Source organism: Rattus norvegicus, chromosome 17 (genome assembly GCF_021556685.1).
Source record: "Rattus norvegicus strain SHRSP/BbbUtx chromosome 17, alternate assembly SHRSP_T2T, whole genome shotgun sequence".
Taxonomy (NCBI): Eukaryota; Metazoa; Chordata; class Mammalia; order Rodentia; family Muridae; genus Rattus; species Rattus norvegicus.
In genome coordinates this window covers 94,035,988-94,053,963 of record NC_141550.1, presented here as the reverse complement: position 1 = coordinate 94,053,963, position 17,976 = coordinate 94,035,988, and the positions used below count along the sequence as shown (strand labels likewise).

Sequence of the window (17,976 nt, the reverse complement as noted above, 5' to 3'; positions counted from 1 at the left end):
AGTTTGAGTGTGTCTGGTTTGATGTGGAGGTCCTTGATCCACTTGGACTTAAGCTTTGTACAGGGTGATAAGCATGGATCGATCTGCATTCTTCTACATGTTGACCTCCAGTTGAACCAGCACCATTTGCTGAAAATGCTATCTTTTTTCCATTGGATGGTTTTGGCTCCTTTGTCAAAAATCAAGTGACCATAGGTGTGTGGGTTCATTTCTGGGTCTTCAATTCTATTCCATTGGTCTATCTGTCTGTCTCTGTACCAATACCATGCAGTTTTTATCACTATTGCTCTGTAATACTGCTTGAGTTCAGGGATAGTGATTCCCCCTGAAGTCCTTTTATTGTTGAGGATAGCTTTAGCTATCCTGGGTTTTTTGTTATTCCAGATGAATTTGCAAATTGTTTTGTCTAACTCTTTGAAGAATTGGATTGGTATTTTGATGGGGATTGCATTGAATCTGTAGATTGCTTTTGGTAAAATGGCCATTTTTACTATATTAATCCTGCCAATCCATGAGCATGAGAGATCTTTCCATCTTCTGAGGTCTTCTTCAATTTCTTTCCTCAGTGTCTTGAAGTTCTTATTGTACAGATCTTTTACTTGCTTGGTTAAAGTCACACCGAGGTACTTTATATTATTTGGGTCTATTATGAAGGGTGTCGTTTCCCTAATTTCTTTCTTGGCTTGTTTCTCTTTTGTATAGAGGAAGGCAACTGATTTATTTGAGTTAATTTTATACCCAGCCACTTTGCTGAAGTTGTTTATCAGCTTTAGTAGTTCTCTGGTGGAACTTTTGGGATCACTTAAATATACTATCATATCATCTGCAAATAGTGATATTTTCCAATCTGTATCCCCTTGACCTCCTTTTGTTGTCTGATTGCTCTGGCTAGAACTTCAAGAACTATATTGAATAAGTAGGGAGAGAGTGGGCAGCCTTGTCTAGTCCCTGATTTTAGTGGGATTGCTTCAAGTTTCTCTCCATTTAGCTTAATGTTAGCACCTGGTTTGCTGTATATGGCTTTTACTATGTTTAGGTATGGGCCTTGAATTCCTATTCTTTCCAGGACTTTTATCATGAAGGGGTGTTGAATTTTGTCAAATGCTTTCTCAGCATCTAATGAAATGATCATGTGGTTCTGTTCTTTCAGTTTGTTTATATAATGGATCACGTTGATGGTTTTCCGTATATTAAACCATCCCTGCATGCCTGGGATGAAGCCTACTTGATCATGGTAGAGATTGTTTTGATGTGCTCTTGAATTCGGTTTGCCAGAATTTTGTTGAGTATTTTTGCGTCGATATTCATAAGAGAAATTGGTCTGAAGTTCTCTTTCTTTGTTGTGTCTTTGTGTGGTTTAGGTATAAGAGTAATTGTGGCTTCGTAGAAGGTATTCGGTAGTGATCCATCTGTTTCAATTTTGTGGAATAGTTTGGATAATATTGGTATGAGGTCTTCTATGAAGGTTTGATAGAATTCTGCACTAAACCCGTCTGGACCTGGGCTCTTTTTGGTTGGGAGACCTTTAATGACTGCTTCTATTTCCTTAGGAGTTATGGGGTTGTTTAACTGGTTTATCTGTTCCTGATTTAACTTCGATACCTTGTATCTGTCTAGGAAATTGTCCATTTCCTGCAGATTTTCAAGTTTTGTTTTGTAGTAAGATCTGATGATTTTTTGAATTTCCTCTGAATCTGTTGTTATGTCTCCCTTTTCATTTCTGATTTTGTTAATTTGGACGCACTCTCTGTGTCCTCTCGTTAGTCTGGCTAAGGGTTTATCTATCTATCTTGTTGATTTTCTCAAAGAACCAACTTTTGGTTCTGTTGATTCTTTCTATGGTCCTTTTTGTTTCTACTTGGTTGATTTCAGCTCTGAGTTTGATTATTTCCTGCCTTCTACTCCTCCTGGGTGTATTTGCTTCTTTTTGTTCTAGAGCTTTTAGGTGTGCTGTCAAGCTGCTGACATATGCTCTTTCCTGTTTCTTTCTGCAGGCACTCAGCGCTGAGTTTTCCTCTTAGCACAGCTTTCATTGTGTTCCATAAGTTTGGGTATGTTGTACCTTCATTTTCATTAAATTCTAAAAAGTTTTTAATTTCTTTCTTTATTTCTTCCTTGACCAGGTTATCATTGAGTAGAGCATTGTTCAATTTCCACGTATATGTGGGCATTCTTCCCTTATTGTTATTGAAGACCAGCTTTAGGCCGTGGTGGTCCGATAGCACGCATGGGATTATTTCTATCTTTCTGTACCTGTTGAGGCCTGTTTTTTGACCAATTATATGGTCAATTTTGGAGAAAGTACCATGAGGAGCTGAGAAGAAGGTATATCCTTTTGCTTTAGGATAGAATGTTCTATAAATATCCGTTAAGTCCATTTGGCTCATGACTTCTCTTAGTCTGTCGACATCACTGTTTAATTTCTGTTTCCATGATCTGTCCATTGATGAGAGTGGGGTGTTGAAATCTCCCACTATTATTGTGTGAGGTGCAATGTGTGCTTTGAGCTTTAGTAAGGTTTCTTTTACGTATGTAGGTGTCCTTGTATTTGGGGCATAGATATTTAGGATTGAGAGTTCATCTTGGTGGATTTTTCCTTTGATGAATATGAAGTGTCCTTCCTTATCTTTTTTGATGACTTTTAGTTGAAAATTGATTTTATTTGATATTAGAATGGCTACTCCAGCTTGCTTCTTCTGACCATTTGCTTGGAACGTTGTTTTCCAGCCTTTCACTCTGATGTAGTGTCTGTCTTTGTCTCTGAGGTGTGTTTCCTGTAGGCAGCAGAATGCAGGGTCCTCGTTGCGTATCCAGTTTGTTAATCTATTTCTTTTTATTGGGGAGTTGAGGCCATTGATGTTGAGAGATATTAAGGAATAGTGATTATTGCTTCCCATTATATTCATATTTGGATGTGAGGTTATGTTTGTGTGCTTTCACTCTCTTTGTTTTGTTGCCAAGACGATTAGTTTCTTGCTTCTTCTAGGGTATAGCTTGCCTCCTTATGTTGGGCTTTACCATTTATTATCCTTTGTAGTGCTGGATTTGTAGAAAGATATTGTGTAAATTTGGTTTTGTCATGGAATATCTTGGTTTCTCCATCTATGTTAATTGAGAGTTTTGCAGGATACAGTAACCTGGGCTGGCATTTGTGTTCTCTTAGGGTCTGTATGACATCAGTCCAGGATCTTCTGGCCTTCATAGTTTCTGGCGAGAAGTCTGGTGTGATTCTGATAGGTCTGCCTTTATATGTTACTTGACCTTTTTCCCTTACTGCTTTTAATATTCTTTCTTTATTTTGTGCGTTTGGTGTTTTGACAATTATGTGACGGGAGGTGTTTCTTTTCTGGTCCAATCTATTTGGAGTTCTATAGGCTTCTTGTATGTCTATGGGTATCTCTTTTTTTAGGTTAGGGAAGTTTTCTTCTATGATTTTGTTGAAGATATTTACTGGTCCTTTGAGCTGGGAGTCTTCACTCTCTTCTATACCTATTATCCTTAGGTTTGATCTTCTCATTGAGTCCTGGATTTCCTGTATGTTTTGGACCAGTAGCTTTTTCCGATGTACATTATCTTTGACAGTTGAGTCAATGATTTCTATGGAATCTTCTGCTCCTGAGATTCTCTCTTCCATCTCTTGTATTGTGTTGGTGAAGCTCGTATCTACAGCTCCTTGTCTCTTCTTTTGGTTTTCTATATCCAGGGTTGTTTCCATGTGTTCTTTCTTGATTGCTTCTATTTCCATTTTTAATTCCTTCAACTGTTTGATTGTGTTTTCCTGGAATTCTTTCAGGGATTTTTGCGATTCTTTCAGGGATTTTTGCGATTCCTCTCTGTAGGCTTCTACTTGTTTATTAATGTTTTCCTGTGTTTCCCTAAGGGAGTTCTTCACGTCTTTCTTGAAGTCCTCCAGCATCATGATCAAATATGATTTTGAAACTAGATCTTGCTTTTCTGGTGTGTTTGGACATTCCATGTTTGTTTTGGTGGGAGAATTGGGCTCCGATGATGCCATGTAGTCTTGGTTTCTGTTGCTTGGGTTCCTGCGCTTGCCTCTCGCCATCTGATTATCTCTAGTGTTACTTTTTTCTGCTATTTCTGACAGTGGCTAGACTGTCCTATAAGCCTGTATGTCAGGAGTGCTGTAGACCTGTTTTCCTCTCTTTCAGTCAGTTATGGGGACAGAGTGTTCTGCTTTCGGGCGTGTAGTTTTTCCTCTCTACAGGTCTTCAGCTGTTCCTGTGGGCCTGTGTCTTGAGTTCACCAGGCAGCTTTCTTGCAGCAGAAAAGTTGGTCTTAACTGTGGTCCTGAGGCTCAAGTTCGCTCGTGGGGTGCTGCCCACGGGCTCTCTGCAGCAACCAGGAAGATATGCGCCGCCCCTTCCGGGAGCTTCAGTGCACCAGGGTTCTAGATGGCCTTTGGTGTTTTCCTCTGGCGTCCGAGATGTGTGTGCAGAGAGCAGTCTCTTCTGGTTTCCCAGGCTTGTCTGCCTCTCTGAAGGTTTAGCTCTCCGTCCCACGGGATTTGGGTGCAGAGAACTGTTTATCCGGTCTGTTTCCTTCAGGTTCTGGCGGTGTCTCAGGCAGGGGTCCTGCCGCTCCTGAGCCCTCCCCCACAGGAGCCCAGAGGCCTTATACAGTTTCCTCTTGGGCCAGGGATGTGGGCAGGGGTGGGCAGTGTTGGTGGTCTCTTCCGCTCTGCAGCCTCAGGAGTGCCCACCTGACCAGGCAGTTGGGTCTCTCTCTCACGGGGTCTGGGAGCAGAGAGCTGCTGCAGGCCGGGATCCGAGGGTGTGGGACTTCCGGTAAACACAGGACGTGCCCGGTCCTAGAGGAATTCTGCTTCCGTGTGTCCCGAGCTCACCAGGCAGCTTTCTTGCAGCAGAAAAGTTGGTCTTACCTGTGGTCCCGAGGCTCAAGTTCGCTCGTGGGGTGCTGCCCACGGGCTCTCTGCAGTGGCAGCAACCAGGAAGATATCAGCAGGTGACTTTTTCCAAATCCAGTTGCTGGCCTGAGACCAGCTCACATCTCTGCTCACTATGGTGGAGACCACTGCTCACACTGAAGCCACAGCCGTGCTGTGCAGTGCCTTGCTCAGGGATGCTCTCACCGTGTCCTCCCCTGGCAGTTTTCTGTCTTTGCACAGTTGGGCAATGCCGGTCTCTGCCCACCTCTGAAGTCTCATTCAGTCTCAGGAACTCCTGCTTCCAATTGTTCACTGGTTGCTAACCTCACTCCCTTCTCTGCCAAGGACTGCCAACCACAAATAACCAATTAGATATCAGTACTTGTACATCAAGTTCTGTGTACATTTTCTGTCCCTTGGGATAACACATGCCATGAGCTGCAGGGGAAAGAGCCGCTCTGCTTGCAAAGAGGAGAACTGGGGCTGCCGAGCCACACTCTACTGCAGTGGCTCTGGGTCTTCCTAATGTTGCGATTGTTTAATACATGTTTCTCACGTTGTGGTAACCACTAACCATAAAATTATTTTAGTTGCCACTTCATAACTGTAATTTTGCTACTGTTACGAATTGTAGTGTAAATATTTTTGGAGATAGAGGTTTGCCAAGGGGTAAAGACTCACAGGTTGAATATCCCTGTGTTGTGGAAGGGAAAGCCTTGAAGACTTTGGGAATTTGTACCCCAATGCTTATGTCATTGTGACTTGACTAGGTTTAGGAATCACCAAGGAAACACACCTTCAGGCATAGCTAGGGGGAATTTCCAGAGAGGTTTAATTAAGGAAACAGTATACCAGCCTACAGACTGGGATCCTGGACTAAATAACAAGGACAAAATAGGCTGAACCAGCATTCACTCCTCTGCTTCCTGACTGGATGCCATGTGAGCCACCACCTCATGCCCCACCCAGCTGGAGCCTCTCTCACACCATGTCTCCCCACTGTGATGATTGTACCCTCAAACTCTGAGCCAGAATAAATGCTGCCTTGAGCTGCTTTCATCAGGTTTGCTGTCATAGCAAGGAGAACAGTAACTCACACACCACATTCTTGAGCAAGACCCTTGGGTTTGGTTCTTGAAGACCACAGGCCTGATGGACTCCAGTTCCCTGGCACCATTCCTTCGGGAAGAGTGTCCTAACCTTATCATAGCCATAAACTGGCTGCATCTCACAGTCACATACTGCCAAGCCTTCGACTTGTCTCGATGTGCATCAGTCTACATGGCCTTTGTAGAAATCAAGGCTTCATCTCCTTCCAGTAATTCTAGTAGGAAGAGATCACAAACCCATGGTGGAAGGTGGCAGGGAGCATTTAATACACAAGCCTGATTCAATGTGTCAGCCCCAGCTGTGCCTGTCTAAAAACCTGTTGTTGTCTAACCCCCATTACTGTACCAGGGAGGCACAGCTCTTCAACCTTATTGTACGTCTACAATTACAATCAGAGGAGTATGTTTCTGGTGTCTTCCCATGAAATTCACACATACTGTGTGTACTGCATCATGGGAAACCCTGGGCAGGTTCAGAGCTCTGGAACAAGCACACACCCACTGAGACCGTTCCTCTGTTAGGGAGCTGAGCCTCACAAGGCCACTCTGGAACCGGAAGGAACTTGCTGAGTGAGTTTACCTTCACCCTGTCCATGCAGGCTTCCATCTTCAGCTGCTCTACAGCTTTCCTGGCCTGGGAGATGCTGGTGGTGCTGTTATTAGACATGCCTTCCTTCATTCCTGCGCTCCCTGCAAATAACCACAGGGTAAGGGTGGGAGTACTGTTGTCCCAGGCCCCTCTTACTCCTCCTAACCCCTACTACCTGAAGCTTCTCCATCACACCCAGATTTGTTCTCTTAGAAAGACTTCTCTTGCCCCCACCCATATCTACACCACACTGTGAAGTCATTACAGTGCTGCCTGTCCCCTGAGGGAGACTCTGCTACACTCTCAAGGAGAAACTGTTTGAAAGAAACTAGAAGGGAATACTGTGTGGGGCTGAAGTCAGGCAAACACAAAGGTAAAGGGCAGTGGTTCCCTAGGTACAGAGCATGTGGGGGCCAAGGTTCTGATCACTGAGTGTCCACTACCCTTGGGGAGAGAGGATAGGGAACGCTGAGGGTCTGCAGCTCTAAGCAATAGCATTTGCTCATGTGCATGTTATTTTTTTAAAGAAAAGACTTTCTTGGTATTACATCAGCTGCTCAAATCAGAGTTCAGCAAGTATGGATTCATATCTTGTTGAAAACCTCTGCCCAGCTATAAGAGAAGAGCCATGAGTAGCTGGAAGTTTGATTCTGGGAACCTTCATTCTGCCAGCCCCTGCCTTGGTTTCTTCTGCTCCCCCAGGACCAATTGCATCCCAGTGTGTGTGTGTGTGTGTGTGTGTGTGTGTGTGTGTGTGTGTGTGTGTGTATGTGTGTGTATGTGTGTGTATGTGTGTGTGTGTGTGTGTGTAGTGGGGAGATCCATACTTTGCCCAACCTGAGAGTGAGGGCAAACAGGAGCTGACAGAGAGGTAGCTAAGCTGAGAGGGTTAGAAGTGTGAAAGGAAACAGCTTTAGCCAATTAGAGACAGAAGAGCTTTTAAAGGCAGACTAAGAGGGAGTTGTCCTGCTGCAAAACTCAGCCACATGTCTTTTAGGTTCCACCTGAATGACAGACACCCCTGCTTTTCTGAGCCCACTGGCTGCCTCTACAAGACCTGTGTGAGTATCTAAGAAGAAATGGACTACAGACAAACAGGGGTGGTTCATGAACCTCAGGAGGGAGTGGATGAAGCTCAGGTGTGGTCTAATGACCACCTCCCTCTCCTTTCCCTCCTCCCATGAGGGCACTGCAGTCTTCTGAGTAGTTGCAGCTGCTCAGATGAAGAAAGCAATAGCTGTACTGTTGAGAGAACAGCTTTCCACAATAGGGCCTGTGACAAAAGCTAAACATTCGTGCTGGCTCCAGTGGACACGAGTGGGTGCTTGGCCTCCAGGAAGGTGAGGTGAACAGAAAACTGAGTCAGGGTCACCCTGGGGCCTTGATGTCAGTCTCCTTGGGCACACGGGCACATTTAGACTGACAGGTCATTTAGGGACCTCTGGCAGGCTGCAGCAGTGGCTCCTAACTCAGCAAGTGCCAATTTAGGATGGGAGCCAGGATGAGGCAGTTTCATCCCAGTGCTGTTGATACAACCTGACTCAGGACAGGGAAAGGATTTTTTGAATGGTGGGTGTTATCAGACCTTCCTTCTGCCTTGGCTAATAGTGTCCCTAGGTCTGCTATGGGGGAGATGGAGATTAGGACTGACAGTGTTGATGTGAGAAACCATAGGACCCTGCTCCCTGAGTCTCATTTTCCCTGCTCTGTAGACATCCATTCTTACCTGCTGAGAGGTGGTACAGGGACAGGTCCAGGCAGGGGACACTGCAGCAGCAGAATTTGGCAGTTAGAAGAGAGGCTGACTCAGGGTCCTGCTGTGGAGCCCCCTGAAAAAACAAACAGATGTTCATTGTCCTCACGGCCCTCAAGGCCTCCCTCAGTTGTTTTGCCCAAACTCAGTGCCTTTGCCTAGAAGCCTAGGGACTCTCATACCAGTCATGGGGACGATAATGAGATGAAGGATGAAAAGTCACTGCCCTCATGGGAGGAGGGGAAGGAGAAGGAGGTGGTCATTAGACCATACCTGAGGTATAGATGAGGTAAGGCTAACATGAAACAGACTAGGACTCAACCTCAAGGCAAGGCCACCTGAGCCTTGCCAGGAAACTCTACTTTGAGCACAGCCTGTGTGCCCAGCTGCCCTACCTTTTCTCTTGCCAATCAAGTGTGCCAACCTAGCATGCCAAGCAGAAAGAGTTTGCAATATTTTTTATTATAATGACTAACAGCTACCAAGTGTACAGATGAATAGATTGAACTGTGGTATGTCCATACATCACATCTTTCTTACCGTGTGTGTGTGTGTGTGTGTGTGTGTGTGTGTGTGTGTGCGCGTGTGTGCAAGATTCAGAGGTTAAGAGCACTGGTTGCACTTGCAGAGGACCTGGATTAAGTTCCCAGCACCCACATTGCAGCCCATAATAGTCCGTAAGTCTAGAACCAAGGGATCTAATGTCCTTTTCTGGACTCTGCAGGCACCAAGCATGGATATGGTACACATATGTGAAGGCACTTTCCAAAAGTCATGGAGATAGTTGCAGATGTGGAGAAGTTTCATGGTCCTTCTGGTCATCATTGTCACAGTACCACTGACTTTTGGGGCACCTTTCCAGAATTTGATGAATTCTGGCCTCTCTTTGGGAGACAACAACTCAGAAAAGAAGGCTACATAATCATTCCTCACTCACTTGATGCTTGCACTTCATTTTCCATCCAATGCTTAGAAAGTGTTTCACATAGCACCCCGTTGGTGTGCTCAGTTCCGGTGAACCTTTAAGACACTGTCCTTGTGTCTTACCATTTTTTTTTTGGAGCTGGGGACCAAACCCAGGGCCCTGCGCTTGCTAGGCAAGCGCTCTACCGCTGAGCTAAACCCCCAACCCTGTGTCTTACTATTTTAAAAAACTTATGTGTATATGTGTCTGCCTGCCTGAGTCTATGTGTACTTCATGTGTTCAGGAACTGGATGAGTCCAGAAAAAGACATGAAGTCCCTTGGAACTGGAGTTACAAATGGCTGTGAACTGCTGTATAGGTGCTGGGAACCAAACTCAGGTCCTCTGCAAGAGCAGGGAATGTGGGTAAGTCTCTTAACGGTGGCACCATCTTCCCAGGCCTCATCACCATTTCTTAAATTGTGACAAGGATCCTTTGATCTCTAGATGTGTTGGAGAAAGTTATTTTAATGGCATTACATTTTGCTATGATGTTTTCAAAAGCACTGTCCCCAGCCTCAAGGGAAGAAAATATGCTAACTTCTAAGCAAGGTATTGCAGTTATACTGTGAAGTCACTGAACATCCACCACTTGGCCATCACTGGGCATGGAGCCACTAGAAGTCATAGGCTTTGTTTGGTTTTTAAGTGAGGAGATGATTTACCCACTTGGGTGTCTGTGTACCACATCTGTGCCCAGTGCCCATGGAGGCCAGAAGGGAGCATCAGATCCACTGGAACTGAAATTACAGATGGTTAGGAGATGGTATGTGGGTACTGGTTCTTCTGGACAAATATGGTGTGCTCTTAACTGCTGAGCCATCTCTCAAGATCCAGAGGTCCTGTTTAACAGCCTTTCCAGGTGACACACTGAAGAACCACAGTTCAGGGACACTACAGGCAAGAGTGGAAGGAAGGAGCTGTGTTTCTGGGAAAACATCCATCTCTCTGTCAGCCTGGCCCCTCACTACCAGGCCCACTCATCAGAAAGGAAGACACTTCCCCTACCTCGAGTCTCACACTGAGTCTCTTTGCCCCTCACTAGCCAGTGTGGTATTTCAGTAAGGTCAGTGTGTAGAGGTGGAACCCTGGTGCCTTACAAAGGCTTTGCCTGATTCAAAGTGGCTGAGGGTTAGGGTTATACTTTGGAGATCAAATATAATAAGGTGTGTGACTGAGGCAAGGATCTATTGTATGGTGGATCTAACATCTAGGGCCTGAGTGGTCAGTCATCATGCTTCTGGGACTGCATAGAATCTATTGCCCAGATTAAAATCCCTGTTGAATTTTATGAGAAGAAACTGCAAGCAACCATGTAAGGAAGGTGTCACTGTCCCCATGAGGTTCTGCTGTAGACCAGCCACAGAGCGTCCTCATGGACAAAAGTGGGACAGAGGATTTTCCTGCATTCAGACTGAGCCCTGTATTCCCATGCTCTGAAGCTGCACACAGCCCTACAGATGACTTTTAAATCAGAAACTTTTTCCAGACAGTGATAAGTGAACCTTGGCTGCTGAGGTGTATCTCAGAGGGAGAGTCTGGCATGTTCAAGATCCAGGACTGAGGAAAACAAAAGAGCAACGTGGGCAGCAGCTGTGAGTGCAGTCACAGAGCACTGAGGTATTGCCAGCAATAATGTCATGTGCCATGCTGCTGAGCAATGACTGCGGTGTGTATGCTAAACATGTTCTCCTGTTAGCCAGTTCGGACACATCCCATCACAAGCAAAGGGTGTCTGTACTTCAGGTTAGAAACACAGCTTTTGGAAAAACTGGATTTGAGTTGCCACAAGGATGACATACTTAGAATAAATATCTTAGAGTGGTCAATAAGGAATATCTCACTAGTTGTGACACAGGATTGAAAGCAAAGGGAGCTGTGCATCCAACTGAAGTTACAAACAACATAGAAGGAAAGGGTACAGCCCCCAGATGCCAAGAGTGGAGGACACACTGGTCATCTTAGCAGCTGGGGAGGCTGGGGACGGGAGGATGCTGAGTTTGAGGCTGTGGGCTACTTAGTAATACTTTGTATCAGTAAGAAAGAGGGAAGGAGGAAGGGAAAGAAGAGAGACACAGACACAGAGACAGAGGGAGACAGAGAGAGAGAGAGACAGAGAAAGAGAGAGCTCAAGTGAGCAATAAGGATTTATTTTCTTAATTTTTAGCATGTTGTTTTTCAAATACAACAAAGTAGAAAGAACAGAAGATCAAATGACTTTAGTAATTACTTTGAACAATTGTTTATCTTTTTACTATGTTTAATTTCTACAGTGCTTTAAAAATAAATTTGGGCTGGAGAGATGGCTCAGCGGTTAAGAGCACTGACTGCTCTTCCAGAGGTCCTGAGTTCAATGCCCAGCAACCATAGTGGCTCACAACCATCTGTAATGAGATCTGATGCCCTATCCTGGTGTGTCTGAAGACAGCTAGAGTACTTATATATAATAAATAAAATTTAAAAATACATAAATTTTACTAACATTTTTATTTATCATATGCAGAACCATATATTTTCATGATCTTTACTTCCACTCTTCCCCCTAACTCCTCTCAGACTCACCTCCCACCACTCACTCCCTCTCAATCTCATGCCTCTATTCTATTTTAAATATAGTCCCCTGAGTTCGGTTTGTAATGTCCATACACTCCTCAGCATGGGGCTATCTGTGTTGGAATGTGATTGACCTACCAGGGACCACACCTTTATAAAATACTGACTCTCCCTTCCCCAGCAGCCAGTCAACAGCTCCTCAGCGATGTGATTTTAGGCCCCTTGCCACTCTGTGAAGCAGAACTTTATTTGTTCTCTGGGGCATCTGAAGGGGTATTTTAGAAACAGACTACCAATGTTACTCTTTCTCAGTTATCTTGAGATTCAGATGAATATCCTCACTCCTGAAGGGAGCTCCAGGAAAATAGGTATCATCCCATCGCAGGCAAGAGGACCTGGATCTGAGCACACATGAGGTCTTCACAGCTTCCTCACGGGAGCATGATTTCTCAAGTGCTCCAATATGAACCACTGTGCAAATTAAATCTATGACAGGGAACTTTAATATATTTTATAGCGTGGGTCTCAGTCATTCAATTTATATTGTGGCATGTCTAGCTCCAATAAAAGCTACTCTCAGACAGATGGCAAACAAACACAGAACAAATAAGCCCAAAGTGATATCTACACCCAGTATTTGAGGCTCATTTCCAGCTGCTCCAGGGCCAAATGTTATTTACCAACCAGAGCCCATTTTTACTGTAAGTAGGTTGCCTGGCAACATAGCTGATATGTAATATCTTATCTGGTTTCTAGGGTATGGAAGCAGAATAATGGCTTTTCCCCCAATGTCCTATCCATGGACTCTGTGGATGTGCTGTGTTATGTGACACAGAGGGATTAAAGTAGCAGATGGGATTAGTGCTGTTGACAGCTGATATTAAGATAAGCAAGTCGTTGTGAATTATCCACGGGGCCTCATGTGATCACAGAGTCTTTATAGGTGAAAGAGGGAGGTGTGAGACTTGATGAGAGTCAGAGGTAGACTTCAAAATGCTCTGCCCATGACCTTAAAGGGAATAAGCCAAGTTTGTGTTCAGCCTCCACAAGCTGGAAAAATAGGGGTAAGAGACTTCCTGAGACCCTCTCAAGATAACACGGCCTTGCTAAGCCTTCAACTCCTGAGGACATGTTTTGGACTTCTCACCTCTGAAAATATAATACAGTCAGTCTGTGATGTTTTTGTTCACTGTCGTCACATACTCCAGTGTGTTTGTCAGTTGGGATGACTCTGAAAACAAGACAGTAACAGAAGGAGGAAGCTAGCGAGGCAGGGTTCTCAGGCAGCATCACCTACTTCTGGCCTCTCAACTCTTCCTTCTACAGACCCATCTCTGGCTTTCCCCATCTCTCATCAGGCACATGGAATTACTAGAGTTCCCAAACTATGTATACTCTATTCCTGGCCATTCACATCAAAGATACATACACTCCTTGTGGTCACAAAGTGTATTTTCCAACAACTCATGGGTCAAAGTTTGTTTTACCAAGGGTTACTTTAGAAGCTGGAAGTAGGTGTGTTCTTGAGTGGGACTGTGAGGCCCTGATCTCTTCCTATTTTTTTCCTCTCTCGTTACCAGGTAAAGAGTTTTGCTCTGCCAAACAGGGGCCAATTGATCATAGATTGATATCTCAGAAACAGAATGGGATTTCAGGTAGCCCGGATTGGCCTCAAACTTACTACATAGCTGAGACAGGCCTTGAATTCTGATCTTCCTGTCTCTATGTCTTGAGTCATAGGATTTCAAGGATGTGCTAACAGCTCATGTCAGATACTGATCTTGTATTTTCATACAACGTTTTTGTCAAGTTTTGTTATTAAAATAATCCTCCCTTCCATAACTATGTACTCTTATCTTCAAATTATTTCAATATGTTTGGGTATAATTAGAATAATTTCTCCCTTAAATGGCTGGTAACACTTTCCCACAAATACATGTGTTGTTAGAATTTTCTTTGTTAAAAGATCTTTGTTAATGGAATTAAGACCATTCAGTTTTTCTACTTGTCCTTGTATGAACTTTGAGTGTATCTTCCATGGAGTTCAGACATTTAAAGTTGTTAAGTTTATAACATATAATTTTCTCTTATAAACTACTGGGGGTTAGGCATGAGTGCTATTTGTTTAGGTTAGAAGACGACCTTGATTCTAGGAACTGAACTCAGGTCAGGTCATCAAACTTGGCAGCAAGTGCCTTTACCTGCAACTGCCTTTATCTTGCCTGTATCCCCATCAAATTCTTTCTAATATTTGCCTTTAATATTCATAGGATCTGTAATAGTGCCTTCTTTTTCATTCCTGACATTGGTAGTGTGTATTTTCTCTGTCTGAATCTGCCTAAAGGGTTAATGTTACTTATGTTTTCAAAGAATTAACTTTGACTTCTTTTATTGTTTTTCTTTTGTAAGTATTTGTTCCTACATTTCAGTGGTTTTTTTTCCTATTTATTGTTTCCTCCTTCTGCTAGCTTTGGGTTGAATTTTCTTTCCATCTGTTCATGTTTAAGATGAAGGCTGTCAATGATTCAGGGTCTCTCTTCTTGGGATGTGTAGAAGTGTGTGTTCTATTAGGTTAGATTCTGACTCCAGTTTAGTTTTTAAAGCCTTTGCAATTACATGCACATGGTAGTCAGAAGTCTGCTGAGATTTTAGTAGTAATAACAACCTTACTTTAGTTCTCAAGGCTTTTGCATCTTTGGGCTTCTCCTAAACACATGCAGAGATGGGGCTGTAATTCTGTGGTTAATAGAAGAGTCTGATGATCCTCTTCTCCCACTTTCCCCTCTCCAGGATTTTCCCCACACATTTTACTTCATAGGAACCCCTTTCGTGTTTCCTTGGTGGTACAGAGAGGGCTTATCTTAAAGCTACAGTGCCGAAATGCTGCCATCTCACCCAGTCTTAAGACACAGCCAAGCTGTAAGAGAAGGAGAAGGAAAGAACCACAGATGTCTCAGTCCTCCGTCCAGAAAGGTGAGCCTCACCCACAGTATTACACCAGCTTCCCACACGGCAGCTCTCCTTCCAGCCAGGCCAACTTGGGGCAATGCCATGAAAGCTGGGATAAAACAGACAAGAAACACATCTTCCTTTGGGTGGCTTCTCTTGTGATGCACCTCTTCACAATCCACATACTTTCCTGTGCTTTTTGGTGTCCTTGGATTATTCATTGCCTTTTCTGTTTTTCCGGAGCGTTGGTTGCAGTCAGCTGAGGGAGGGGATGCCATGAGCTGGCTCTATCTGGGACACTCTGTAAGTCACTCACGGTATTAACACTTTTCTGTTCTTGTCTAATTTATACACAAGTATGAATTAATTGAAACACAAGTTTCACTACCTCCAGGATACCTTCTCTGGTCACTCCCACCTCTGCTGGGTCACAGCAATCTCACTCTTTGTTGTAATAATTATTTAAATCTGATCTGGGGCTTCTACCCTGCCTTGATCATTGAGTTACAAGATAAACACACTCACTGCCTTTATATTTATAATAAGCCTTGAGCATTCAAGGGCTGGGCAGCTGTCTACTCTCCATGTTGTTAGAACACTTCACTATTGATAACCCTGAGTTGCTACTTACTATATTTCATCTAGGTTGCTCTTAGCTCTAACTGGACAGCCCTCAGGGACACACTCTCCTCTCTCAACCCATGGCCACTTCTCCTTTCTCCTCCGCTGCATGTTCTTCTTCCCCTCATGGTCCTCCTCTCCCCCAAAGCCCATGAAACTTAAATCCCACCTATGTCTCATCTGCCCAGCTATTGACTATTGGTGTCTTTATTTACCAAGCATGATTACTGGGAGCAGAGTCACTTAGCTAGCATCTAAGAATAGACTCACCCTCTGGGGCAACCAGTTTTGGGAGCCCAAATAGCATTAGAATACAAGCAGCATCAGGCCAACCCACTACAACTCTTTCTCCCTACCAACCAGCAGCTTAGCAAGGGGGAAGTCCTCGTGTCCCTATTGTTGCTGTATCTCTGGCTCTCCAAAATGATAAGGGAAAGGTGGGTTGAGTGTTTCTATTCTGTGCCTGAGTATACAGCAAGGAGATAAAACTGTTGGCATTCTGTCTAAGCTCTATTCCCACAGCTACCTGGAAACAGCCAGGTATGCTCCACCCCACAGTTGCCTGGCAATGCTGACTGTAAAAGGGGCTGCTTGCCTCTCTCTCTCTCTCTCTCTCTCTCTCTCTCTCTCTCTCTCTCTCTCTCTCTCTCTCTCTCGATCTCCCTTTGCTCTCACTTTCCCTTTGCTCTTCTCTTCTCTGCCCTCGTGCCCTCTTAACCTATGTCTCTTCTCTTCCCATTTCCTCCCCTCCTCCCTTCCCTCCACATGCCCATGGCTGGCCCCCTTTACTTCTCCCCTCTTCTATTCTTCTTCCCTTATTAAACCTCTCCACATGGAACTATGTTGGCTTGGTGTGTTCTGTCCAGAAGAGGGCTGAGATTTAGATCCCTACATTGGTGACCATATGTGGTGATTGATCCCCCCATGCCTACATGGCCTGGCCGACTGTAGGGCAGAGGATAGGTCCTTCCCACCGCATGCCTCCGCTGCCACATCCACTGCCTCAGCGCACACCACCCAAATTAGATCGCTGCATCTTCTAGGCCTCCACTGTGTCGTCATCGGACACCACCACCTGCTGGCTGCGGTGGGACTCAGGACTTCCACTGTGTGAGTTACTGCTGCAGCTGGTGCGCATGAGGACCTCTGTGTGAGCCGCTGCCCTCCATGGTTCACCACGTGGTGCCAGCTCTTGCCACATGGGTCACTTAGGCAGGCCCTCATCAACCACAAGGCCCCTCTTCTCCTGCTTCCAGAAATTCCTCAATTTTTACGGGATCTTCACAATTACTGCCAGAAGGAGGTTCTTTAAACCCAAACATTCATTTACCTTCGCTCTAACCCTCCTTTGTGTTTTCACTTCCTGTGGCATCCCACTGAGGTAACCTGTGTCCCAGGTACTGGCTGGTTAGTCCAGTGGGCCTTCCCATCACTGCAATGCCCTGCTTGCAGCTGCCTGCCAAGGAGAGCGCCCTCTTCAAGCATGTGCTGGTGCGCTGTGACCTACTCGACCTCCATGCACTTTTTCTTTATCTCAGAGCTTGATTTTCCATGATGTACATATGGTCTCAGGGGAGCGTTCTGGAGCTTGGAGTTACCTGTGCTGCCTCTGGGGATGGATCCTTTCACTGATCCTCCTTCTAGGACCTTTTCCCTTGGGTGAGATTTTTCCTTCCTTTTTTTTTTTTTTTTTTTTTTTTGAGACAGTTTAAAATGCCAGGCTGGGCCTGGGTAAACTGCTCTCTGGTTCAGGAGCACCAGCTCTGAATGTAGCCCCAACACTGGTTGGGGCAATTAATAATCCCTTTTCTCACCCACAGGTCTAAAGTTCTTCACCACCTGTCCCAATTTCCAGGGATGTTTTGATCTAATTTTTTTCGTCCATCTTTATTAAATTGGGTATTTCTTATTTACATTTCAATTGTTATTCCCTTTCCCGGTTTCCAGGTCAGCATCCCCCTAACCCTTCCTCCTCGACTTCTATATGCATGTTCCCCTCCCCATCCTCCCCCCATTACCACCCTCCCCCAAGGGCTTTCCCTTCCACTGGTGCTCTTACTAGGCTATTCATTGCTACCTATGAGGTTGGAGCCCAGGGTCAGTCCATGTATAGTCTTTAGGTAGTGGCTTAGTCCCTGGAAGCTCTGGTTGCTTGGCATTGTTGTTCATATGGGGTCTCAAGCCCCTTCAAGTTCTTCCAGTCCTTTTTCTGATTCCTTCAATGGGGGTCCCGTTCTCAGTTCAGTGGTTTGCTGCTGGCATTCGCCTATGTATTTGCTGTATTCTGGCTGTGTCTCTCAGGAGAGATCTACATCCAGTTCCTGTCAGCCTGCACTTCTTTGCTTCATCCATCTTATCTAGTTTGGTGGCTCTATATGTATGGGCCACATGTGGGGCAGGCTCTGAATGGGTGTTCCTTCTGCCTCTGTTCTAAACTTTGCCTCCCTATTCCCTGCCAAGGGTATTCTTGTTCCCCTTTTAAAGAAGGAGTAAAGCATTCACATTTTGGTCATCCTTCTTGAGTTTCATGTGT

At 44.8% G+C, this 17,976-nt stretch overlaps 1 protein-coding gene across 1 annotated transcript in view; it reads right to left on the bottom strand.

The window, feature by feature from the left end:
- Gng4 (G protein subunit gamma 4) overlaps positions 1 to 17,976 on the bottom strand; it is a 48,504-nt gene that overhangs the window by 16,468 nt on the left and 14,060 nt on the right. The window contains 2 exon segments of the mRNA NM_001400370.1: positions 6,596 to 6,705; positions 8,331 to 8,433. Of these exon segments, the coding sequence (NP_001387299.1) occupies positions 6,596 to 6,694 (99 nt within the window). The 5' untranslated portion in view covers positions 6,695 to 6,705; positions 8,331 to 8,433.